This window comes from Miscanthus floridulus, chromosome 8 (genome assembly GCF_019320115.1).
Source record: "Miscanthus floridulus cultivar M001 chromosome 8, ASM1932011v1, whole genome shotgun sequence".
NCBI lineage: Eukaryota > Viridiplantae > Streptophyta > Magnoliopsida > Poales > Poaceae > Miscanthus > Miscanthus floridulus.
The window spans coordinates 138,642,851-138,669,955 of NC_089587.1; the positions used below are offsets into that span (position 1 = coordinate 138,642,851).

General features: G+C 49.0%; 2 protein-coding genes and 1 non-coding gene across 3 annotated transcripts; all 3 read left to right on the plus strand.

Annotated features, from left to right (window-relative positions):
- Positions 1-3,312: 3,312 nt before the first annotated feature.
- LOC136473574 (protein VACUOLELESS GAMETOPHYTES-like) lies at positions 3,313-4,776 on the plus strand. Its single transcript, XM_066471224.1, has one exon. The coding sequence runs from the start codon at positions 3,472-3,474 to the stop codon at positions 4,285-4,287; it is 816 nt and encodes a 271-aa protein (XP_066327321.1). The 5' UTR covers positions 3,313-3,471; the 3' UTR covers positions 4,288-4,776.
- Positions 4,777-21,634: 16,858 nt separating this feature from the next.
- LOC136469922 (uncharacterized) lies at positions 21,635-24,181 on the plus strand. Its single transcript, XM_066467939.1, has 8 exons — positions 21,635-21,832; positions 21,969-22,358; positions 22,484-22,680; positions 22,771-22,987; positions 23,060-23,431; positions 23,514-23,742; positions 23,815-23,919; positions 24,006-24,181. The coding sequence occupies exons 1-8, from the start codon at positions 21,635-21,637 to the stop codon at positions 24,179-24,181; spliced, it is 1,884 nt and encodes a 627-aa protein (XP_066324036.1).
- Positions 24,182-25,308: 1,127 nt separating this feature from the next.
- LOC136478835 (small nucleolar RNA Z247) lies at positions 25,309-25,447 on the plus strand. The gene has a single exon (XR_010764509.1). It is a non-coding gene; the product is annotated as a small nucleolar RNA Z247 (small nucleolar RNA).
- Positions 25,448-27,105: the final 1,658 nt, after the last annotated feature.

Below are 27,105 nucleotides of genomic sequence, written 5' to 3' on the forward strand. Positions count from 1 at the left end.
GTGGCTGCGGTAGTGGCTCAAATCTGCTTTGGATTTGTGGGGGTGGGTTTGTTTCAAGGTAGGTTATGTGGGGTGGTTTTAGATTTATGTAAGTTAGGTTTGCCTCCGCCCTATAGTTGTTTGTCGGAGGTTGCTGCGGAGGCACTAGCCGTCATACTGGTAAAAAGTTTGGGTAATAGGCGAAGGCTAAGGTTGAAGGATGTATTTGGTTTGAGTTTAGCGCTGGGTAGACTGGGCAGCACTGCTGATGACCAGTTGTGAAGGTGTTGTTGACCTCTCTGGCATTCTGCTGCGGCAGAGGTTGGGCAATCTGCTTGTTTTTCATCCTTTCCTGTGTCTCTTTTGTCTCTGGACAATCTTTGGTGTTGTGCCCGGTGTTTTCGCCATGAAAGACGCAATATTGTTTGCGTTGCTTTTGCTTGTGATTTTTATTCCAATTTTGGCCTTGATAGCCTTGACGACCTTGATTCTGTGTTTGGGCCTCGGTGCTGCTGGCACTACGAGCTGCCCTTGGTCTGGGCTAAATTGGCCCTCCACATTGAATACTTGGTGACCTTGACCTGGCTTCTGATTTGATGTATTTTGATTTGTATTGCCCTTCTGAGAATTCTTATTAGTGTTCTGTTGCTTGTTCTGCCCTTGTTCCTCTAGCCTTTTCTGGAGGTCGTTATCTGACCTGCAGTATTTCTCAAATTCTTTATACAACTGTTGCATTGTGGTTGGTTTCTTTCTTGCTAGATGGGCTGCAAATGGACCAATGCGGAGGCCTTTGATTGCTGCTTCGATGGCTATTTCATCTGGGACGTCTGGTGCCTTTGCCTTCAGCTGTACAAATTTATGGAAGTAATCAAAGAGTGCCTCCCCTTGATTTTGCTTGTGCTGAAATAGATCTATGGAGGTTAGAGATTGCGCAGTGAATCCTTTGAAGTTTGCCAATATTTTATCTCGGAGGTTTTCCCAAGAATAGACTGTGCTTGGTTTGAACATAGAGTACCAGGCCAATGCATCACCCTCAGCTACGATGACTAAAGACTTTGCGAGGACGGCGTCATCTTCGCCGGCTGAGGCTACCGCGGCCTTGTAGCTCATGAGGAATTGATGGGGATCTGACTTTCTGTTAAACTTTGGGAGTATGATTGGCTTGCAGGCTGTTGGCCATGGTGATTGTTGGATGCCTTCTGAAAGTGGGGACTTCGGATCAACGGGCCTCCGTATCGCCTGAGCTGTTTGGTTAGCCGGTGGCGGGGGGGGGGGGGGGGGGGCTAAGGTATGGTAGCATTTAGTGTGACGGCGGAGACTGGCGGTGCGAAGGTTGGAGCCGATGTTGAATGCTGCATACTTAGCATCTCTGCTTGCAAGATGGCTAGCTGCTGCCTGATTTCTGCCGCTTGCGCTGATGCTTGGGCTGCTTGTTGATTGGCTGCGAATGCTGCTGCCATCCTGTCTCTCTCCTGCTGTGTCCTCTGTAGTTGTGCTTGTAATTGTTGGAGCTCTTGTTCGGGTGTTGCACCCTGAGGTTGCTGGACCTCCGTCCTCTGGGTCTCTGGGCCGTGTGGTTCCGGAGATTGAGCCTACGGGACCGCATCCTCGACTTCTTCCTCCTGCTGGATTGCGTAAGTGCTACGCGTGTTGCGCCTAGGTCTCCCTCTCTGACTCGCGGTTGTCGGTGCTCTTGCGGTGGTTTTCCTTTTCCCTGCCATCGTTGGTTTGCCTTGGCCAAACCACGGTGGGCGCCAATGTTGAGACTTGCGGTCTCAAACAGGGAGGAGGTGATAGGGGCCTCCGACCAAAGGGCGCTGCTCCTGGGCGGACGCTCGACAAATATGCTAGACATATGCAACAATGGGAAGATGACACGTGAAAACTAGGGTTTCATCAATTCATTCACCAACCAACCTGAACAGTTACAATCACCCCCTATTTATAGGGCTCAACCACCGTTTCACACAGATTACAATAGTACCCCTCAACCACTACAGTACATTCTGGGAATATTCTATCACCGTTGTGCAGCCTTGGGGGTATTTTTGCCTTGTCTTCACGCGATGTCCTCTCGTCATGGGCCTGTACGGCCGGAGGCCCACCAGAACTCAGGGCGCCACATCCATCTTGGGCCTTGTCCCTCTAGTGGGCCGGTTGCTTCTGGCCGTCTTGCTCGGGCGCCGGAGGTCCCTGAGGCCCACCTCCGCTAGTTCGTGGCGGAGGTCTCCGTTGACTTCTCCGCCCCTGGGGGCGCCGGTGCGGGCTAATGTCTCCGCCTTGCTAGCCGGAGATCGCGCCCGTGCACCCGTGTGACTCACGTGAGTCCGCGCTTAGTTTCCTGCAAACATTTAGACAAAGCTGGTACACAGTAAGTTTTAGTCTGAGGCGACCTCCGCCCTACGGTCGCAGACACCTACGAAAAACATGGTCGGAGGCCTAGTTGTGATCTCATAATACAGCAATTCCTCTCCAAGCACAAGACTGGTACGAAGTTAACCTCAATCTAGGGCGGCCTCCGACCAACAGGGCGGAGATGCCTGCGAAAAACATGGTCGGAGGCCTGGTCATGATCTCATGTTACAACACTTTGGCTATTCAAGTTTCTTGGAATGACTTATAATTTAGAACGGATGGAGTATTTCTGACTTACAACTTGTGGTGCAAGAAAAAGCCCAAAGCAAATCTCCTCAATTTGTTTTGTCAATGCACTAGAATATAACCATTTCATATCTATGCATGATTTATTGGTTGATGATGATGACCTCACAGGTCCTTACCCACTGCGATTGAGAGAGAACTGCATGCTCGCCAGTCCTTACATTTGAAAGATTCAACTTATCTCGCCGTCAACACGTACGATCGAAGCGCAAGCGCCACACATGTATCTATCAGGCCAGATACAACTTAATTTGGATTCCTTGTACGTGCTATATAACCTATATTCCAGCGCGGCGACTGACCCACTGGAGTTTGGGTCGTTTTGACTTTGTGTCCTTGCGTTTTTAATTTAATTAGCTGCAATTATGAACGCTGTTAACCTCCGGACACTAGCTTACAGTGCTCCCTTTATTCGTTTAAATTTGTTTGTTGTAAAGTTTGCTTCTTTTTTGCTAAAAAAGATTTTTTTTTTTTTGCAAACTTTGTTGTGCAAAGACCGAAAACCCCGCGAAAAGGAACCAGTAACCACCGGTCTCCACTGAAACCCTGACCATGTAATAGCAACACCGTGTTGGCCACTGACCCATTGATAATCGATCCGTCGATATATGTCCCGGATGATTCCCGGAAAATCAGTCCTAAAATATACGCGGTGTCACTCGGCAGGCAGCTCTTATTTCTGGGGTAATGATCCGGTCTTCTAGCCTAGCTATATATATTAGCAGTAGGACAAATGCAAGAATGAAGAAACTACATACACAACAATCTACTATTCTTTGTTATATATATAGCTTCATATAGCTTGCACCCCGGGCAGTTCAATTCATTGCTATGGGTGCTTCGCAGTCCGTGGTCTCAGGCCACCATGCCCACCCCGAGGGAAGGCACCACCGCCTCAAGCGCGTGAGCGGCAACGAGGTGAGGGAGCCGTGCATGATCTGCGCGAAGCCCGTCGAGCTCGGGGAGCAGGCTTACCGCTGCCGTCACGCCGGCTGCGGCTTCGTCCTCCACGACGCCTGCTACCACCTCCCCAAGAAGATGAAGCACTTTGCGCACTCTGGCCATCACCATCACCTCACGCTCTCCGACGGGCACCAACTGCCCGCCGGCCGCCGGTCATGCAACATCTGCGCCGTAAACTTCGACACTACCGGCGGCGGCGGCAGGCCGTCCTCTTTCATCTATGGCTGCAAGCGGTGCAGCGGCTTCTACGCGCACCAGCGCTGCTGCCGGCTCCCGCGGACAATGCACAACACTGCGCTGCACCAGCACGCGCTCACGCTCCTCCCGCCGCTGGCGCCGCAGCCCCGCGCGAACGGGCATGGCAGCCGTGGCGGCGGCCGCAGATGCCTCAACGCCGCTGGGAAGTGCAACAACGCCAAGCGACTTGAAAACGACGCCATGTCGTACCAGTGCAACCAGTGCGACGTGGAGGTCTGCCTCGCGTGCCAACTGCCGCCGGTTCCGGAGCCGGACCACGGCGGCCCCGCCGTGGAGCCGAAGAACAGCTGCGGCAACGTTGTCGAAAGCCTTAGTGCGGTGGGGCAGCAACTGGCGACTGCGACGGGAATCGTACTCCGCGCACTGTGCTGTGCATGGCTTGGAGCTCCCATGGCCGCGCCGACACCGGCGCCTTCTAAGTCGTAATAACCATATAATATATATCTTCATCTATATAGAATATACTACTCATATCCTACTTTTTACCTTGGATCAAAGATTACATGTACCTTGATGCTACTTGCGGCAGCTGATCTGCTCTTCCGGTTGCTGGCGATAGTACTAGCAATGTCGGATCTTATGTTCGGTTCAACCTTCGGAAGATATGGCCGATGTGCTCTCGGCGCCTTTTACTCCCCATAGTGGTTGAGCATACCGCGCCTGTTTTGCAGTCTCCATTTTCATGGAGTCTTCTGTTGGTTGGGACTGCGGTTCTCTAGTCCAGATCTGGTGTACTTCCATGGTCGTGATGGAACTTTCTGAAGATTTGTACGCCGCTGGACGCGAGGAAGATGAAGTATAAGGACCGAGTGGTGTGCCTCAATGTAAATTTATTTTATGTTGAGGTCTCAGTTGTAAAAGAAGTTTTATTTTAACGAAATCTAGTCCCTTTCTCGAAATAAATTTACCTGTGTACTTCTCCAAAATTTTTGGTATTCCTATTCTTATCCTACCACTTCCACATGATCTTTTTTCCCCTGTGTGTACACTTACAATTAGCATTTGTTGAACTTGCAACTGCCACATGTTAGAGCTGCAGTAAAGTTTTTACATTGTAATTTTCAAGAAGTTATGGTTTAACAAGAAAATTTTGGAGCAATACTTAATCTCACTATTACTAATTAGAGGCTCTTTAGCTGAAACTCCATGTTAATTTCCACACGACGTGCCAAAAAGGATAAATTCTAGAAATTCACATAATCATCAGAACACATTAGGCCTGTATAGGGGGGCACCAAGTTTTCACCGGTGTAGGTAGACAGGCCCAGTTCTTGTATGTGATCAACCATGTGCATCACTAGGTGTGGTATAATATCGAAGAAAGACGGTGGGAAGCACATCTAGAGCTGGCAAAAAAAGTCTACACGATGAAGGCTTTTAGGTCAGGTAGCTTAGCATCATCGATGACCTCTTGTGTGATGTGGTTAAAGAAGTAGGACATGCATGTGATGACCATCTTCTCGTACTCTGGACCGACAGCCCTAATCACAATTGGAAGCTAGGAACACCGTCAACATGACGTGACAATCATGTGAATTATAGTTGGTCGGTGTGAGGTCTTTCATCGAGACCAGGTTCTTAATGTTGCAAGAGAAACTAGTCAGCACCTTGACACCCCTAAGCCACTGGCACAAAATCGTCTTCTCATCTTTCGTCAGGCTATAGCTCACACCCGGAAGGTCGACTTTCCCGTTCTGCGGTGATGTCGGCTGAATTTCAAGCCTGATGCCCTGGTTGACAAGACCCAGCCGTGGCTTTAGACCATCCTTCATCTTAGTCTTGATGTCTAGCAGGACGCCAATCGTGCTTTCGAAGACATTCTTCTTCATTAGGTGCATGTAGTCGATGGCAGAACCTTGGACCATGCGCGAGAACACCAACAAAGCACAACACATCCAACACTTAGTCTCTACGGTCGATGTTCGCGCAGATCGTCCGTGAGAACACCTTGCCGACCGGTTAAAAATTCAATATTGTTTGTTTTGTTAGCCTAAGAACATCCCCTCAAATCTTGCACCCACAGTATGACCGATTGATCACCGGATTGTCCATGAAAACACTCAGAAAAAGGGCTAACTCTTTGCACCTTCTGACCGCTCTAAGAAACAACTCGGTGGACACGTATATTGTTCCACGGAACACAAGAACACTCAGAGCCCAAACCTAAAACAGAACCCTCAGTATTGCACTCATGGACTGTTTGCTAGGACAACTTTACACCCCTAAGCCACTGGCACAAAACCGTCTTCTCATCTTTGGTCAGGCTATAGCTCACACCTAGAAGGTCGACTTTCCCGTTCTATGGTGATGTCGATTGAATTTCAAGCCTGATGCCCTGATTGACAAGACCCAGCCATGGCTTCAGACCATCCTTCATCTTAGTCTTGATGTCTAGCAGACACCAATCGTGCTTTCGAAGACATTCTTCTTCATTAGGTGCATGCAGTCAATGGCAGCACCTTGGACCATCCGCGAGAATACCAACAAAGCACAACACATCCAACACTTAGTCTCTGTGGTCGATGTTCTCGCAGGTCATCCATGAGTGAAAGGATCAAGATGCCCAAGAGGGGGGGTGAATTGGGCTAATTCTAAATTTTCTTGCAATAATCAAATCCTACGGATAGCCCAATTAACCCCTTGTGCCTAGAAAAGTGTTTCTATCAAACTAACGCACAAAGGACTTGCAACCCATGTTCCAAAACTTACTCTAGCATGGCAATTCTATGAATATAAAGACAAGTATTGAATTGCTCAAAGTAAATACTCAAGGTGAATGCTCAAAGTAAGGAGAGAGAGGAACGCGGCGATGTTTTGCCGAGGTATCGAAGAGTCGCCACTCCCCACTAGTCCTCGTTGGAGCACCCGCGCAAGGGTGTAGCTCCCCCTTGATCCGCGCAAGGATCAAGTGCTCTCTACGGGTTGATTCTTCGACACTCCGTCGCGGCGAATCACCCAAAGCCGCTCACAACTTGAGTTGGGTCACCCACAAGCTCCGCCGGGTGATCACCAAGCTCCCAATCACCACCAAGCCGTCTAGGTGATGGCGATCACCAAGAGTAACAAGCACGAACTCTCACTTGACCATGCGAAGCCTAATGAGAAGATAGATGCACACTTGGCTACTCTTGATTCACTAATGAGGCTACTCTCTTGGATTCTCAAATCTCAATCACCTCACTAGGACCTTGCTCTTCTTGGCACTCACAAACGTGTTTCTCAGCTGTTGGAATGAGCAAAAGTAACTCCACACACGAGTGGAGCTTCTATTTATAAGGCAGCTTGAAAAACAAACCATTATGAGCTTCTGCGGGATGACCGGATGCTCCGGTCGTGTTGACCGGACGCTCCAGTCAGTTCAACCCGTGAACCAGTAAAAATGTGTTGACCGGACGCTGGCAGGGTCCGGTCACCACTGTCCGGACGCATTCGGTCGCATAAAACCCTTACTGGAACCTTACTGGACTCGACCGGACGCTGAACCCTTAGGGTCCGGTCAGTACGGACCGGACACGTCCGGTCACAGATTCCCTTCTCTGGAACCTTATTGGAGTCGACCGGACGCTGTCTCTCAGCGTCCGGTCACATGACCTCTCCAGCGTCCGGTCGCACCGAACGCTGACTACTGATCAAATGAACTGACCGGACCCTGCGGCCAGCGTTCGGTCGCACCGGGGCCAGCGTCCGGTCAGCATTTGACCCTCCATTCACTTCCAACTCTCGATCATATGTGAATGAAGTTTGCTCCAAAGGATCTTAGGCATTCATAGGAGCTACCTAGAGCTAGTTTTAACAAGTGTGCACCACACCTAACTCACTAGACTCAACTAGGTCAAGATACCCATCCATACCCCCCTTAATAGTACAGCCAAAGGAAAAACAAAGTCCTAAACTACTCTAAGTGTCTCTCCAACTCCAATCGACACTTAGAACTAGTCATCCTTAACCTTGTCATCCATCCTTTGAAAACTGAAATGATTTCCATCGTGGGGGCATGACTACCTTGATTGCCCAATTGATCTCCATTACCATGACCTAACTTAATTGCCTCTGCAAAACACACGTTAGTCATAGTAATCTTGTATTGTCATTAATCACCGAAACCCAACTAGGGGCCTAGATGCTTTCAATCTTTCCCTTTTTGGTGATTGATGACAATACCACCTCGAGTATGTGAAAGAGTGAGGTTTTTGACGGGCTTGGTTCATATAAGCTTTTGTCGGTAAGAACAAAAGTGTTAGTCAAGCTTATATGACCCAAGCCAACACAATATACTCAAAGGATATGAATTAAGCATGAGTACGAGTAACAATGCTCATTTGCATCGGAGTATAAACGCGGAAGCAAAGGCAAGTGAGCATAACACAAGAGATATGACATATAAATAATGTAAAGTAGCGATCACACATGTCATATATCACAATCACGTAGATAGCACTATCACATATATATAATCGTATGCATGAAAGTAAACACATGAAAGCATAAGTAATAGTGTATCACACAAATAAAACTCCAAATGTATATAATAGGCTAATACTATATAACTAGCTCCCCCTGAGTCTACATACTCAAACCCTCTCCCCCTTTGGCGTCAAACACCAAAACCTAAGGGTCGGTCGGCGGGGCTGCAGCAGATGAGTCGGGCGCTGAAGTGCATGGAGCAAGCTAGAACTGGGCACCATCATCATCTGACCCTAAACTCTAAATAGACTGACCCTCTGTAGCAGGAAGTGTCGCTGAAGCGGTCTGGGTCTGAGCTGGAGCTGGTGCTGCCTGTGAAGCTGCTAGAACATCTGTCGTAGGATCTGACGAGGCGATAGACGAGGGGAGCCTCTGAGTAGTCACTGCGACTGGGGCTGCTGTAGAAGGACCGGCGGTATGCATATGAGGTGGTGTAGGCATGCCGGTCAACTTGCTGAAAGATGCTCCAAGACTCCTGGAGACTGACGTGTCAGGCAGAAATAGCGAGGGTGACTACTCTGGTGAGAAGCCCATGTGATATGGAGTGAACTACAGGGCAACCACCAATGAGGACAACCACTCGGACACCTAAACTGTAGGTGAAGCAAACTGAGCTAGAGGTTGTCCCTGACTCTGAAGCCCATGGGCTATATAGCTAGAGTCGTCGAAGTGGTGGTAGGCTGAGCAAGCTGGGGCGAAGGCTATGGCTGTGGGGCCCCAAGTGTTGTCACTACATGCTGCATAAAGCCCATAAGCTGCTGTTGCATGAGTATCTACTGCTGATGCATCTGCTGCTGCTGCTACTAGAGAAGCTGCTGCTGCCGCTGGAACTCGTCCTGACGAGCCTGGAACTGTGCGAAGTTGGCAGCGGTCTCCTGTGCCTATCGTGCCTGATCCTGCTGCATTCGCTCAAGAATGGCAATCAATGCGGGGTCCATCTGCGGTGCTGGTGGAGCTGAGCTAGAACTGTTGGCCTCTACATCATGTCTGCGTGGAGGCATCTGAGGAATTGGCAGATAGTCATCATCCGAGCTATCACTGGACTCGGTCATCCCCTGCTAGGCCTCAAGCTGCTCCTCCTCTGTAGCGGCTATACCTCTAATGATCTCGTCCTGCTGAGCTGCTGACTCGGGAACATCTAGATGACGACTGGGCTGAGCAGGTGCCTATGGAGTGCTGTGCCTGATCCTCTGTGCCATGTTGTATGTGGGAAACTCTATGGTGGCAGCCTTGTACTCTACAACCAACTCAGGGGTCCTGACCTGCACACACTTGAGCATCAAGAATGTGACCCGGTGTGCATAAGGAAGTTGTCTACAACCCTTGAAGCCCTCAGCAATAGTATCCTCCATCTCTGATAGAAGGAGGTCCCAAATGTCGAACACAGTCTGCTGCATCAGGGCATTAAGGAGCCAGAGCTGTAGGTGAGTCAGACCCTCTCTGTATCCCAACCTGGGAAGTAGTGTCCTCCTGATAATGGCCTCTAGCACACGAGCTATAGGAGTCAGGTCACTAGGGTTCCTGCTCGACCCCTCACCAAAGGGCTCTTTGAAGCAATGTCTCACCAGATCTGTAGGGGGCACCAACCCTCTATGAGGACGCCTAGGAGGCTCCTGCTGTCCATAGCATACCTCATGCAACTTGATAGGCTGATCCTGTAACCTCAGTATCTCCCAGGCCTTGAAACTCATCACCCTATAATCTCTGCCGTTGAATGCAAAGTGAATGAAGTTGTGATGCAGATCAACGTAGAGTGAAGCATAAAACTACCGAACCCAAGATGGTACATATACTCCTATCCGGCCAATCAGATCTGCGAGCCCTGACAAATATGACAAGTAGGGGCAGATGTGCTCTCCAGCTGCTGCCACAATAGACTCTAAACTGCAGACTCTCTGAGATCTGAACACTGCCCCACTGTTGAGATAGGCATTATAGAAATCCTCCTAGAGCGGCGTGTAGAACCCCTCTACTGCTCTCTCATCCCTCCTCGGAGGAAACCACACATCGAACTCAAGAAATCTCAACTGGTGAACCTATTTGGCTGGGGCGGCCCTCAAGTCAAGGTGTACCACTAGAGGTGGACCCTATAGTCTGGGCGGTGGGCATGAACCCCTACGCTATGTAGCTGGCCTCGGTGGAACTGTAGCACTGGTCCGACCAGAGCGGCGTAGCTGGGGTGCTGGCTCAGTCTCCTTGGCCTGCTGACCCTCTTGAGTCTCCTGAGCTAGCTGAGGCTCTGCTGGTGGGGGCTGCTGATGTGCCTCCTGCTGGGACTCCCTCTGAGGTCGAGCCTCCTCAATAGCCAATCGATGTCTTGCCATCATGATAGTCCTAGGTGGACCACCATGACGATGCTCAGCCTCCTCAACTGCTGCCCTCTGTGTTGGTGTGAACTGTGGATCTGCTATGACAACACCACTGCAAGTGCCTCCTCTCTCGGCACGCTCTGCGGCCTCTACAATAGCTGCTGCTCTCGCTGTCTCTACGTCGGGGTACTTGCGCTTCTTGGATGTCACCTGCTTCGTTGCCTTGCCTTTCGATCCTGTAGGCTGGCGAGGCGGGGGGGGCTCTGGTCATCATCACCCGGACCACCACCAATGTTCTTGGTGCGAGCCATCTGATCTGACAAGAGGATGAACTGCCCCTGATGAAGATCAACTGTCAAACTGACACTCCTGAGGCTTGGCCTCGATCCTTACTCGTGAGCTTGGCTCCGAGTTAGCTGCCAACTGCCACAAGAACCTCAACAGCACTGACTCGCTGCACGATAGAATAGATGGATATACGAATAAATACGATATATCTAATAGATGCGAAAACCTAGGAAGCAAGCAATGTAGGTACGAAATTGAGACGACGGGCAAGCTACCTGATGATCAGCGATCCGAGAAATGAAAAGACATCACGCAGGGGAAACACTGAACAGGGGTTAGGGTTCACGAAGCTCTGTGAAGAATCCGCCGTGGATCAGCGATAATGGCGAAGTTAGGGTTGCTGCGCAAATGCTGGGTAATCTGATGAATCGGCAGAATAAGGGCCTTACCGAGCAATTGAGGAGAAGGGCTAGGGCTTAAATCAATGGCCTTGAAAGACCCTTGGTGCCTGGGAAGCCGATGGTGGTGCTGAGTCATGGGAGGGTGCACGGTGGCTTGGATGCGCGGAGAGGCTCGGTAGCGAGCTCCTCTACGGTGGCGCGGTGGCGAGCGAGGCAGGGACGAGCATAGGTAGGGGAGGCGCGGTGGCGTGCGTGGTTGGCGCAATGTGCTTGGCATGGGACTGAGGCGGTGCGGCGAGCAGCGGCGGCACGTTGGCTTGGGCGCGGGAGCGGCGGCGCTAGCTAGGGCTCGGCTGGATCCGGGGTAAAGGGGTACGGCGGTTGCGGTTAAATAGATCCCCCAACGTGACAAGAAAGGAAACGGAAAAGAGTCCTGAGACCGCGCGAGATCCACTGACTGGACGCTCCGGTGGTAGCGATCGGACGCTACCACCGAGCGTCTGATCGATTCTAGAGAGGTCCAATTCCTCTGGAATCGGGACCGGACGCGTCCGGTGGTCCATGACTGGACGCAGGCAGGGTCCAGTCAGTATAGCCTGTTCTTCCTTCAATCGACCGGACGCTGGATCCCTTCCTGACCGGACACAAAAATGCAGCGTCCGGTTACTCCTTCTGCAGCAGTTCACCTCCTGTGAACTGACCGGACGCTGGACAGCAGTGTCCGGTGCAGCGTCCGGTGCACCTTTTCTAGCAAATCTTTAAAGTTCTTCCGCGCTGCCTGTTCCCAATCAAGTCCCAACTTAAATAAGATCCAAATAAACACCAATTGGGACTGATGTGAGTGACCTCTCTCAAACCCTCATATTTTTCAAAATATTTTGCCTTAGGCTATAATTCTTTTTAAGAAAATATGGAATAAAAGGGCAAATGGAACAAAACGACAAAACAACATCCATGTATATGCAATACTATGTAAATAAATCTAGTTGCTTGTCAAGTTTGATCCAAGGTTAAGCTTCTTCACATGCTTTTCGGTGGTTATCTTAACCATGTTAGACAAGCCCTATATGTATTGCCAAAAATTAAATATGTTGTATATTACAATGAATGCAAGGGACAACACAAGCTCAATTTTTAGTGAAGTTGCTAAAATCAAGTACATTGAGCTCATTCCGCAATCTACAAAATGTAGCCTCATCTAGCGGTTTAGTGAAGATATCCGCTAATTGATCTTCGGTTCTTACACCTTCTAGTGATATATCATTTTTAGCAACATGATCTCTTAGAAAGTGATGGCGGATATCTATGTGCTTGGTGCGAGAGTGTTGAACCGGATTATTTACAAGTTTTACCGCCCTTTCATTGTCGCACAAAAGAGGTACTTTTTCTAGAACTACACCATAGTCTAGCAAAGTTTGTTTCATGTATAAAATTTGTGCACAACAAGCACCCGCGGCAATGTATTCCGCTTCAGCGGTGGACAAAGCCATACTATTTTGTTTCTTGGAGGACCAAGACACAAGTGATCTACCAAGAAAATGGCACCCTCCGAATGTGCTTTTTCTATCAACTTTGCATCCGGCGTAATCCGAATCGGAATAGCCAATTAATTCAAATAAAGCTCCTTTGGGATACCAAAGGCCAATGCTTGGTGTGTGCTTAAGATACCTAAGGATTCTTTTTACGGCAATTAAATATGTTTTCTTAGGACTAGCTTGAAATCTAGCACACATACACACACTAAACATGATATCGGGCCTAGATGCGGTTAAATATAACAAGCTACCAATCATAGAACGGTAGAGAGTTTGATCAACCGGGTTACCTCCCTCATCTAGGTCGAGATGTCCATTGGTAGGCATTGGTGTCTTGATTGGCTTACATTCATCCATCTTGAATCTCTTGAGAAGATCTTTTGTGTATTTCTCTTAAGAGATGAAGATGCCTTCTTTGCTTGACTTGAAAACCAAGAAAGAATGTAAGCTCACCAATCATTGACATCTCGAACTCCTTAGACATCAATTCACCAAATTCTTTGCATGAGTCTTCATTTGATGATCCAAAGATGATATCATCAACATATACTTGACAAATAAAGATATACCCATCAAGCTTCTTGGTGAATAGTGTGGTGTCGACCTTCCCAATGGTAAAGCCTTTCTCAATGAGGAAGTCCTGAAGGCGCTCATACCAAGCTCTTGGGGCTTGCTTAAGCCCATATAGTGCCTTGGACAACCTATAAACATGATTAGGATATCTAGGGTCTTCAAACCCGGGAGGTTGATCAATATAGACTAGTTCATTAATAAAGTCATTTAAAAATGCACTTTTCACATCCATTTGATATAGTTTCATTTCATGATGTGATGCATATGCAAGTAGGATACGGATGGCTTCTAATCTTGCAACCGGTGCAAAGGTCTCTCCAAAATCCAAACCTTCAACTTGAGAGAACCCCTTTGCAACTAGTCTTGCCTTGTTCCTCACAACAACACCTTGATCATCTTTCTTGTTGCAGAACACCCACTTTGTTCTAATGACTCTTGCACCTTTTGGTCGCTCTTCAAGAGTCCAAACTTTATTGCGAGTGAAGTTGTTCAACTCTTCATGCATGGCATTGATCCAATCTAGATCTTTAAGAGCTTCTTCTACCTTGGTAGGCTCATAACAAGAGACAAAAGAGTGGTAAGCAATAAACGAAGCAAGTTTTTGAGATCGAGTCATTACACCCTTTGATGGACTCCCTATGATATCTTGTGGATGATCTTGTAGGAGAGGTGTATTTCTTCTATTGACCACTTGAGGAGGAGGTTGTGGAGCATCAACATCTTGTGCTTGTACCATCATTTGCTCATGGGAGATATGAGTATCTTTATTTTCTACTATCCCATCTTTTTCACCATCTTATGGTACACTTGATGAAGAAGGTTGGTTAATGACTTGTACATCATCTTCATCATCTTTTGGCTTGATGTCTCCCACCGGAATATTCTTCATGGCCTCCCTCAATGGTTCATCACCTACATCATCAAGATTCTCATGTGCTCCTTGGGAGCCGTTAGATTCATCAAATTCCACATCATATGTTTCTTCAACCAAGCCGGTGGCATGATTAAATACTCTATATGCTTTGGACTTCAATGAGTAACCAACAAGAAAACCTATATCACAACGTCTTTGGAACTTCCCTAGGTGTTGCCACTTCTTGTAGATGTAGCATTTGCAACCAAACACCTTAAAGAATGAGACGTCCGGCTTCTTCCCATTGAGCAACTCATAAGGTGTCTTACCAAGGAACTTTTGAAGGAATAGGCAGTTGGATGCATAACATGCGGTGTTGATTGCTTCCGCCCATAGAGCTTCGGGGGTGTTGTACTCATCTAGCATTGTCCTTGCAAGAGTGATCAAAGTCCGCTTCTTCCTCTCAACTACACCATTTTGTTGAGGAGTATAAGTTGCGGAGACTTCATGTTTGATTCCAACTTCATCACAATAGGCTTCAATGTTTATGTTGTCAAATTCTTTACTATTGTCACTTCTAATCTTCTCGAGCTTCACTTCAAATTCATTTTGAGCTCTCTTGGCAAACTTCTTGAATCAAGATGCAACTTCAGATTTGTCATAAAGGAAGAACACCCATGTATACCTTGAATAGTCATCCACAATCACAAGACAATAGAGATTTCCTCCCAAACTCTTGTATGTTGTTGGTCCAAATAAATCTATGTGTAGGAGTTCTAGCACTCTTGTGGTTGACATGAAAGCTTTGGTTGGATGCGTGTTTGCAACTTGCTTGCCGGCTTGACATGCACTACAAAGCTTGTCCTTCTCAAACTTCACATCCTTCAACCCTCTCACCAAATCATTCTTCATAAGCTTCTTGAGTGAGCTCATCCCAACATGAGTAAGTCTTCTATGCCATAGCCACCCAAGTGTTGTTTTGGTGAATAGACAAGTCTTCAAATTTGCATCTTCGGAGGTGAAGTCCACTAGATATAAGTTGTTGTATCTAAATCCATTGAATATCACTTGATTGTCATCTACCTTAGATACAACAACCTCTTTCTCGGTGAACAAGCATTGGAAGCCAAGATCACACAATTGCCCAACGGATAGTAAGTTGAAGCTTAATGAAGCAACATAGAGCACATTGGATATGGAATGATCATTTGATATTGCCACTTTGCCCAATCCTTTAACCTTGCCCTTTGAGTTATCTCCAAAAGTTATTTTCTCTTGTCCATCTACCTCTTCATCTAGTGAGGTGAACATACGAGGATCACCGGTCATATGTTGAGTGCAACCACTATCAATAACCCAATGACTTCCACCGGTCTTGTAGTTCACCTTGCGTTCACCCTTGGCCATAAGGCATAGGTGTGTAGAGGATGATGGCGATGGTGGCGGTGAAGATGCAAGATCAATAGCAATGGCGGCCACCTTTTCATTGTCACTATCATCATTGGATGATCCACTTGATGAATCAATGTCTGTGAGCCAATCACCGACAATGTAGGCCTTTCCACTCTTCTTCTTATGGAAGTCCCTCTTCTTGCCATCTCTCTTCTTGTATGGCTTGTTCCTTTTCTTCTCATCTTCAACTTCATTGCTTGAGTCATCTTTCTTGCCCTTGTTCTTATTCTTGAACTTGTCTTTCTTGGGCTTTGTGCATTGATGAGCTAGATGACCAAGTTCACCACAATTGTAGCAATCCATCTCGGAGATTGGCTTTCTTCTTGAGCTAGTGAAGAACTTCTTCTTCTTGCCGTCAAACTTGATGCCACTCTTGTTTAGCTTCTTTAGCATCTTGGCGGTCTTCTTCACCATGAGAGCAAGACTTTCTTCATCATCTTCATCACTTGAGCTCTCATACTCAAGTCTTGCTTTGCCCTTATCTTGGCTAGCTTTGAATGCTAAGTCCTTCTCTTTCATCTTTGTAGAGGATGAGCCATCTTGTGGCGTGATGTGCATGTACATCTCATGAGCATTGATCTTTCCCAAGATTTGTGTCGGTGTAGCGGCGGAAAGATCATCTTGATGTAGCATGGTCACAATATGCCCATATTTGTCAATGGGGAGGACACTTAAGATCTTTCTTACAACATTGGATGGTGACATTTGAGTAAGTCCAAGCCCATTGACTTCCTCTACAAGAACATTTAAACGAGAATACATTTCATTAGCACTTTCTTTGGGAAGCATCTCAAATGAATTTAGCTTTTTAATCACAAGATGATAGCGTTCCTCACGCTCACTCTTGGTTCCCTCATGGAGCACACAAACGTCCAACCATAGTGCATGGGCGTCTTTGTGGTTCCTTACACGGTTAAACACATCTTTGCAAAGGCCTCTAAAGATGGTGTTTCGAGCCTTTGCATTCCATTTTTCATAGTTAACCTCATCGCCTTGTAGGTTAGTAGCATCTCGAGGTTTTGGGAAGCCTTGAGAGGCGGCTCTAAGAATAACAACATCTAGAGCTTCTAAGTACGCCTCCATGTGGATTTTCCAATATGGAAAGTCATCTCCCTCAAAGATAGGAGGAGGTCCATCATCGTGAGATATCTTGCTCTAAGCGATTAAGCTTAAAAACATGAGCATGAGGCTCCGATACCAATTGAAAGGATCAAGATGCCCAAGAGGGGGGGGGTGAATTGGGCTAATTCTAAATTTTCTTGCAATAATCAAATCCTACGGATAGCCCAATTAACCCCTTGTGCCTAGAAAAGTGTTTCTATCAAACTAACGCACAAAGGACTTGCAACCTATGTTCCAAAACTTACTCTAGCATGGCAATTCTATGAATGTAAAGACAAGTATTGAATTGCTCAAAGTAAATACTCAAGGTGAATGCTCAAAGTAAATGCTCAAAGTAAGGAGAGAGAGGAACGCGGCGATGTTTTGCCGAGGTATCGGAGAGTCACCACTCCCCACTAGTCCTCGTTGGAGCACCCGCGCAAGGGTGTACCTCCCCCTTGATCCGCGCAAGGATCAAGTGCTCTCTATGGGTTGATTCTTCGACACTCCGTCATGGCGAATCACCCAAAGCCGCTCACAACTTGAGTTGGGTCACCCACAAGCTCCGTCGGGTGATCACCAAGCTCCCAATCACCACCAAGCCATCTAGGTGATGGCGATCACCAAGAGTAACAAGCACGAACTCTCACTTGACCACGCAAAGCCTAATGAGAAGATGGATGCACACTTGGCTACTCTTGATTCACTAATGAGGCTACTCTCTTGGATTCTCAAATCTCAATCACCTCACTAGGACCTTGCTCTTCTTAGCACTCACAAACGTGTTTCTCAGCTATTGGAATGAGCAAAAGTGACTCCACACACGAGTGGAGCTTCTATTTATAAGACAGCCTGAAAAACGAACCGTTATGAGCTTCTGCGGGGAGACCGGATGCTCCGGTCGTGTTGACCGGACGCTTCGGTTAGTTCAACCCACGAACCAGTAAAAATGTGTTGACCGAATGCTGGCAGGGTCCAGTCACCACTGACCGGACATGTCCGGTCGCATAGAACCCTTACTGGAACCTTACTAGACTCGACCAGACGCTGAATCCTCAGGGTCCGGTCAGTACTGACCGGACGCGTCCGGTCGCAGATTCCCTTCTCTAGAACCTTACTGCAGTCGACCGGGCGCTGCCTCTCAGTGTCCGGTCACATGACCTCTCCAGTGTCCGGTCGCACCGAACGCTGACTGCTGATCAAATGAACTGACCGGACCCTGTGGCCAGCATTCGGTCGCACCGGGGCCAGCGTCCAGTCAGCATTTGACCCTCCATTCACTTCCAACTCTCAATCATATGTGAATGAAGTTTGCTCCAAAGGATCTTAGGCATTCATAGGAGCTACCTAAAGCTAGTTTTAACAAGTGTGCACCACACCTAACTCACTAGACTGAACTAGGTCAAGCTACCCGTCCATACCCCCCTTAATAGTACGGCTAAAGGAAAAACAAAGTCCTAAACTACTCTAAGTGTCTCTCCAACTCCAATCGACACTTAGAACTAGTCATCCTTAACCTTGTCGTCCATCCTTTGAAAACCGAAATGATTTCCATCGTGGGGGCATGACTACCTTGATTGCCCAAGTGATCTTGTATTGTCATTAATCACCGAAACCCAACTAGGGGCCTAGATGCTTTCAGTGAGAACACCGTGTCAGCTGGTTTAAAATTCAATATTGTTTGTTTTGCTAGCCTGAGAACACCCCCTCAAATCTTGCACCCACAATATGACCGACTGATCACCGTATCGTCCATGAAAACACTCAGAAAAAGGGCTAACTCTTTGCACGTTCTGACCGTTCCAAGAAACAATCCGGTGGACACGTAGACCGTTCGACAGAACACAAGAACACTCAGAGCCCAAACCTAAATAGAACCCTTAGTATTGCACTCATGGACTGTCTGCTAGGATAGCGGATCGTCTAGGAAAAAACTCATGAATGTTTATCATATCATCCCTCAATTCAAAAACCTAATCACCCTATCACATGCTTGGTACATCACTAACATTTGTTCTCTGCAAGTCTCAAGTTTATTCGATCACCTCTCCCACTCTTTCCACTTTTTGTTGGTTCCCAACTCTTCTGTCTCTCACTTATAGGGTTACATAGCGGATGAGGAACACACACGAAGTAGTCATGATCCTCCACGATCACGGGACTTCATGACAGGCTGGCACCATTGTCGATGAAATATGGTCGGCAGTCTACCAATGGGGTACCCAAGGTAGTAGATTGTTTGGTGGAGGTGCGCTAGACGACGAACTAAGCGTGATGCAAGATAGAACACTAGAGTTTATCCAGGTTCGGGCCGCGAGGTGCATAATACCCTACGTCCTGCGTCTGTTTTGTATTAATATGAGATCCGATGTTTCGAGGGGGTCCTTGCCCGCCTTATATAGTCGGGGGGCAAGGTTACAGATCGGGAAATCTAATCCTAGTCGGTTACAACTATCATATCGGTATGAGATACAATATGTTTCCTAACCGACTAGGATCTTGCTTGATCACCAAGTCTCTCTTGATAGCTTACGCAGTACGCCGACCTCTAGTGGGCCTGAGTGGGCTTGATCTTCTAGGTTGGGCCGATGCCTCCGGTATGGCCCATCTATATCCGTAAGGGTATAGGGGTCTATTCCCCCACAGCTAGTCCCCGAGCATTGAGTAATTTGAGGGAAAAGCTACTCCGACCTCTTCATAACTTCATCATCTCTTGATATATTGATCTTGTCTTGCTTTCAATCCTTATCTTGTCTTTATCGGAAAGCTATCTTGCCCACAAATTTCATAATGCTCCAAGAAGAAAAAATTATTTCACCTCTGGTGAAGTGTGCCCACTTTAACTTGCCGAAGGGAAGGTAAAGTAGCCGCATAGCACAACACTACTTGCATGAAGATATGGTGTCTCTGACACCTTTAAATAGCACACTCACCGCTAGGTGAAGTGTGCCCACTTAGTCCCCGAGCCTGGCAGTAGGTGGAGTATACACGTGGTGCCAGGGTCAAAGAAAAGAATGAAGCCATATTTGTATTGAGAACTTAGTATGATTCCCCGAATTCTGTATAAAGCTACCCATGTCTCAGACAATGGTTCAGTCCCCAAGCTCTGCTCGTGAACCCACTCGACATCTCTGATGGAGCGGCAGAAAGCCGAGCTCTGCTTGGTAAACAGTCTGCGTCTAAGACGGGACACCAGTCCCCGAGCTCTGCTCATGGGCCCGCTCAACATCTCTGATGGAGCGACAGAAAGCCGAGCTATGCTCGGTAAACAGTCCGCATCTCAGACGGGACACCAATCCCCGAGCTCTGCTCGTGGGCCCGCTCAACATCTCTGATGGAGTGGCTAAGTACCGAGCTCTGGTCGGTTAGCAGTCCACGTCTCAGACGGGATGCCAGTCCCCGAGCTCTGCAAATGGGCCCGCTCAGCATCTCTGATGGAGTGGCTAAGTACCGAGCTCTGGTCGGTGAGCAGTCCACGTCTCAGACGGGACGCCAGTCCCCAAGCTCTGCTCGTGGGCCCGCTCAACATCTCAGATGGAGCGGCTAAGTACCGAGCTCTGGTCGGTGAGCAGTCCACGTCTCAGACGGGACGCTAGTCCCTGAGCTCTGCTCGTGGGCCCGCTCAACATCTCAGATGGAGCGGCTAAGTACCGAGCTCTGGTCGGTGAGCAGTCCACGTCTCAGACGGGACGCTAGTCCCCGAGCTCTGCTCGTGGGCCCACTCAACATCTCAGATGGAGCGGTAGAATGTTGTAGAAATACGCCGTTGTATTATAATAACTGACCCAGATTGCTTAAATGAGCTGTAGAACGGCCCAACTCCATAGTGTGAATGGGTAACGGCCTGTGCGCGCGCTCCCAAAAACCCTGGAAGGCTAAAGGACGCGCCGTGTGGTATAAATGCCCCTTCATCTCGTTGGCTCCACTCTTTACACTCCGAAACCATCGTCGTCTTTCTCGTGCCCGTCGCCTCGTATTCCACTGTAGCAGCTGCCACCGCACACACAGATCCATCGCTCCGCCACCGCCAATCGCAGGGGAAACCCTAGATCTGCCGTGCGCACTGCCGTAGCCGCATCCACAATCACCACATTTCTCTGTTGCGGCGTTAATCGTCGTTTCCCCAATCACCACCATATCCGAGGGAAAAACCGCCGCCAGAGAAGAGATGGCACTGAAGAAGGCCGCTGATCCAGTGAAGAAACTGATGATACAAGAGTGGACCTTGATGGCCTGCACCATCACATCGATGAAGCAGTTGGTAGATGCAGAGCTATTGCCAGTGCAAGCCATTGGAGGATGGCGGTTTACGGCGGAGAAGTACCCACAGCCGGAGGATGGCGAGCTCGTCGTCTTCGAAGACTGGTATCTTCGAGGATTTGGTACTCCCGTGCATCCCTTTCGCATCAAGCTGCTCAAGTTTTACCGTCTCTCGCTCTGCCATCTGCACCCTAACTCCATTCTCGCGGTGTCGATTTTTATTACCTTCTGCGAGAGCTTTCTTGGAATCCCGGCCCATTTCAATCTGTGGCGATACTTTTATGCTATGAAGAAGAAGGGAGGCTCCGGAGGATCCCAGATCGCTGGAGGGGTGTACTTTGTGCTTCGGGATAACAAGAAGTTGGAGTATCTCAACCTCCGAGCGCAGACATCCATCCGAGATTGGTTTAAGAAATGGTTCTATGTTGGAACTGCCGAAATTGATGCACGAGTTCCGTGCGATGTCACCAAAATTCCCAAGCAGCAAGAGTCGTGCAAGAGCCCAGAAATCTAGATCATGTACGAGAGCCGCTCGGGATGTATGATAGGAGAATCGATGGGCCCTACGTGGGCAGTGTATGGATGAGCCACCGGGTGCAGCCGTGTAAGGAGAGGGTGCACCCCTTATACGAATACACGGGCCGCCGGGATCCCACCAGGGAGGCAGACGGTGATGTACCAGATGCTGACCTCAGAGATCGGTTAGCAAAGGTGTTCGACATGTCAGGCTACACCGTGCCTGACGGGATGCCCCATGCATTCCAGTTGTCCGACCCTCCGCCGATGATAAGCCCAATCTTTAGACCTCTTGGTCAATTTATGTGTCTATGGAAAAAATCTTGGTTGGGATCTCTGTCTGTGACTTCTTCAGGTGAACGGTCAACCCCGCTGTGCTGTGTACATCTCGGATGTGCCAGCAGATGACTGGCCGCGTGGAGTAGATCGCCACGACGGAACCCAGTTTGAGAACATCGTCGAGCGCTTCTCGGACAAGGGTGGAGATAAAGCCGCCGGGAAGCGTGTCATGGCGGAGGGCGCGGACAAGCCCAGCAAGATAGGTGGCCGCTTGCGAACTGGCGGGCCACTCAACATTGGTGGCGACGGTAGCCGTAAGCGATCACAGCCGTCCGGAGTCGATGAAGATGACGACGACAACATACCGCTGCGTCAGCGGTTTCGTCTAAATTCGCCGTCGCGCGATGAAGCAGCGTCAGCAGTCGCCGCCCGACCAAGGCCGCAGACGGAAGCGAGGCCACAGCAGGCAACACAACGATCCCCAGGCCAGAGGAGCCGGCAGGGACCCTTGCCCGCTGCCGAGCAGTCTGGAGGACTGGAGCAGCAACGGGAGCAGCCCCCTCTTCAACAAGAGCAACTTCAACGGCGCAGCCATCAGGTCCAGCATCCGGGAGGAAAACGCAGCGAACCGCGGAGTCGGTTCGTGCGCCAGCCCCTCCAGGTGCAACGCCGCCACCACGTCGGCAGGAGCCTACTCCTCCTGTGCAACAACCTGCACCGCAGGGGAGTTCTGGTGGTAGCAGCAGGACAGGTTGGCACTTCAGCGCCAAATTCACACAGTCCTCTGTGTAAGTCTTCTTGAGCTTATCGTCCTTCTTTATATGGATCTAGTTTGATATCAGTTCTGCAACGTGGTAAACCATCTGTTGAAAACACAGGCCGGCGTCCACCGAGATCCTAATCTCGCCACGGGCAACCCCGAGCACTGCTGCTGGTGCCGCAGGGGAGCAGCATGAGGCAGCTGCAAATCAGCCGCAGCCGACTGTTGAGGACACGGGGAGGAGCCAGCCGGGAGCGCCATCGCCGCCGAGGCAACAGGAAGAGACCGCAGCGGCGACGGATGGTGGCCATGCACCCCGGTCTCCAACACCCGAGGTTAGTAGAGTCTTGAACCCACCATAGGGATTTATTGAATCGTCGAAAGTTCTTCACTTATTGTACTTGTAGCGGGAGGCTGTTGAACATCCTGGCGATGCGGAGGGACAGGTCGGGGACGGTGCCAGGCGCCCGGAGGTCGGAGAAGCTAGAACTAGTTCGGCTAGCGTGCCAGTTCCAGCGGGGCTCTGGGCCGGCGCTGACCCGTTCCCTCGCGCCACTGTGGCCAGAGCTGTTGCCGCGGCTAGAGCGCCGCCACCAGCAGAGGATTCAGATGTTGAAGAGATGGAGCCACCGGAGCATGCGGAGGATGATCGACCTCGCCGTGTGTTTGTGGCACGGCGGGAGTCCGTGAAGGAGTGGGTCTGCCATGAGGCAGATTTGGAAGGGTCATCCTCGCGAGCCATCCGCCGAACGATGGAGAAGTTGTATCGTCAGGTGCAGGTAAGTGCCTAACAAATCATCACCATGTAGCTTGTGCCGTGAGCTGGAAAAGTCACAGGAATGTTACCGAGCTGTGTTGCAGGACTTGGAAAAGAACAGCGAGTACTCCAAACGCTGCTACAACTCGATAGAGCCCACCCTCAAGGAGAACGAAACCCTGAAGGTTGAGGTGGCGTCTCTGAAGAGTGAGGTGGCCCGTGGCCGCCCTGAAGGAGCAGCTCCTGCTGGTTCAAACCAAGGAGGCGGCGCTGTCGTCAGAGAAGCCTGCTTTGGAGGAGACCTGCGCTCCCGACTCGAGAAGGAGAAAAATGGTACATCGGACAACACCCCAAGCTCTTTGTGTGCATCGATGAAGACGTGTCCTGATGTTTTGTGTTTCTCAGAACTTGTTGCGGAGAACACCGCCCTCAAGCTGGACATGGAACGTCTTGAAGACGCGAAGAAGGGGGCAGAGGAATCCGCGAAGAAACTTGTAGCCAAGCTCGAAGGTACATCTTGAACAACTCAATTGCATTATATCAACCTTGATACTCCATGCTTAGCATGGTCTTCATGTTTGCAGCTGTTCGCGCAGGAAACCAGGTGCAGTTTGCCGAGTTCGCCCGACAAGTGCAGTGGTATCAGGAGAAGGCCCAGCACATGGAGGAGGGAGTAACACCTCTCCACAACATTCTGGAAATGGAGAATGACACCCCTGCCAATGATGGAAGACTGCCAAATCCAATGGCTATCGTCGACCGCTGCCGGTAGATGTTTTGCCGACGGCTCTTTGCCGAAAGCTGCTCTCGGCAAATAGTTTGCCGAGCGTCAACTCGTCTTTGCCGAGAGCTTCGGGCTCTCGGCAAAGGCCGGGAGTCCGGTAGTGGCTCGTAGCGTGGGCCCCAGAGCTCGGCTGGTGGTGCGACACGTAGAGTGCCGACCTCCCTGAGGAGCCACTGCTGACTACCCGTAGCGTAGAGGGCGGACGCTCGTGCTGTTAGAGATATTCTTGGAGTTGTACATAGCTGGTTCGGTTAGGACTCCCATAGATAAGATAGTTTAAACATAGGACAGTTGTAATCTATTTACACGAGAGTCTTAACTTAAACCAACTATATCTGTAACATGTTCTATATAAACATGGAGCCTATGGTGAGCCAATATAGGCAACCATAGTTACCACATATTCTTTCATGGTAATCAGAGCCACCTCTTCCAAATTAGATCCACAAAACAAATCTCGTTCGTGACAAGGGAGCCACGACGCTGATCGTGACGCTCCTCCCTGCGACACAGAAGACCTTTGCGACAAGGGGGCCGCGACGCCTGCCGCCGTGACGCTCCTCCCCGCGACAGACCTCCCTGCGACAGAAGCTCTGCGCCGACGCGACGTGCGACAGAAGATCGACGATTCCATGGCGTCATCCTCCTCCTCTCCAGATCATCGATCTCCCTTCGGAACCCCGGTGGCAGAAAAGCTTACACGGGACAATTTTGTTCTATGGAAAGCTCAATTTCTCCCGGCGGTCCGAGGCGCCAAAGCACTCGGCATCCTCGACGGTTCAGTCCCTGAGCCGCGCCAAACAATGGAGACCACTGTTGATGACAAGAAACAAGAAATTCCCAACCCAGAGCATGACTCATGGGTAAGCAAAGATCAACAGCTCCTCTCCTATCTGGTGAACTCTGTTTCGAAGGAAGTTCTCGCCGGGATTGCGACTGCAACAACCTCTGCTGAAGCATGGAAGGCTCTAGGGGTTATGTTTGCAGCTCAGTCAAGAGCGCGGGTTACAAACCTGCGCATGCAACTTGCCACCGTCAAGAAGGGAAGTCTTACGACCGCGGCTTACTTCAACAAGATGCAAAACATTAAAGATGAACTCGCCGCAGCAGGCGTCACCATCAATGATGATGAGGTTATCGCTCATATTCTTAATGGTTTAGATTTTGATTATCACCCCTTTGTCTCTTCTATGATGGGCCGGTCAGGAGATCTTTCTCTCTCGGAGTTGTACTCACTTCTCATGGAATATGATCTTCGGCTCGAGATGTATCAAGGGGCTGGTCAGTTCCAATCCTCAGCAAATTTAGCATCAAGAGGCCGTGGAGGCCGTGGTCGTTCTGGAGGTCGCCGTGGCAATGGCAGATCAAATCAAGGGCGCATGAGACAAAATAGCAACAATCCCAATAATCAAAGGAGCAACGTACAGAATAACAAGAAGACACCATGTCAGATTTGTAAGAAGGACAATCATGAAGCTAAACAATGTTACTTCCGCTATGAAGATGATGATCAGTACCATGGACGACCCAATGAAGCTTATGGCATTGACACAAATTGGTATGCTGATAGTGGAGCCACAAATCATGTGACTGGCGAATTGGAGAAACTTTCAGTTCGAGATCGATATAATGGGCGTGATCAAGTGCACACCGCAAGTGGCACAGGTATGCAAATTAGTAATGTTGGTCATACAGTTGTTCATACCCCTACCAGTAATCTTTTTCTTAAAAATATCCTTCATGTCCCCTCAGCAACCAAAAGTCTTGCTTCCGTTCATAAGCTAGCTAAAGACAATAATGCCTACCTTGAATTTTATCCTGATTTTTTTGTTATCAAGGACAAGGACACGAAGAAGATCCTGTTTCACGGTAGATGCAAAGATGGTCTTTATCCTCTTGTCTCTGGTGCATCTTCTGGAGAAGGGAGGCCGGATCCAGAAGCTCTTGCTGCCCAGGCGCCGTCAACCTCTTTATGGCATAGCCGTCTTGGTCATCCTGCTATCCCTATAGTTCAAAAAATTCTTAGTTCAAATAGTCTACCGTATGCTAGTAGTAAAAGTGTTGAGTCCATTTGTGATTCGTGTCAGAAGGCCAAGAGCCATCAGCTTCCGTATCCAGTGTCCAATAAAATTTCTAATGCTCCCCTAGAATTAATCTTTTCTGATGTGTGGGGTCCTGCTCCCACTTCTGTTGGCCGCCACAATTACTATGTGAGCTTTATTGATGACTATTCGAAATATACTTGGATCTATCTTCTCCGCCAAAAATCTGATGTCCTCCAAGTCTTTAAAGATTTTCAATAATTGGTAGAACGCAAATTCTCTCAAAAAATTATTTCCCTCCAGTCAGATTGGGGTGGTGAATATGAGAAATTAAATTCTTTCTTCTAGAAAATTGGCATTAGTCACCGTGTCTCTTGCCCTCATGCTCACCAACAAAATGGAGCTGCTGAACGCAAGCACCGTCACATTGTTGAAGTAGGGCTTGCTCTTCTTGCAAATGCATCTATGCCCCTGAAATTTTGGGATCAAGCTTTTCTTACTGCTACATATCTCATTAACTTGCTTCCTAGCAAAGTTATCAATTTTGAGGTTCCTGCAATTCGGCTCCTTAATGAACAACCTAACTATAGCAACCTGCGTGTGTTTGGGTGCGCATGTTGGCCAAATCTTCGGCCTTATAACTCTCGAAAGTTATCTTTTCGTTCCACACAGTGCGCCTTTCTAGGTTACAGTTCCATGCACAAAGGTTTTAAGTGCCTGGATATTTCCACGGGACGCATCTATATCTCCCGCGATGTGGTCTTCGATGAAAACATTTTTCCCTTTGCCACCCTTCATCCTAATGCTGGAGCCCTCCTTCGAAAAGAAATCGTGCTTCTTCCTTCCTCTCTTCGGAATCCGGGGGATGAC

Excerpts from the sequence above, each read along its gene's own strand:
- LOC136473574 (XM_066471224.1), top strand. The coding sequence starts at position 3,472 with ATGGGTGCTTCGCAGTCCGTGGTCTCAGGCCACCATGCCCACCCCGAG.
- LOC136469922 (XM_066467939.1), top strand. The coding sequence starts at position 21,635 with ATGTATGATAGGAGAATCGATGGGCCCTACGTGGGCAGTGTATGGATG. Across the intron at positions 22,359-22,483 it reads CGGAAGCGAGGCCACAGCAG|CCATCAGGTCCAGCATCCGG; the intron begins GCAACACAACGA and ends TCAACGGCGCAG. Across the intron at positions 22,681-22,770 it reads AAATTCACACAGTCCTCTGT|GCCGGCGTCCACCGAGATCC; the intron begins GTAAGTCTTCTT and ends TTGAAAACACAG.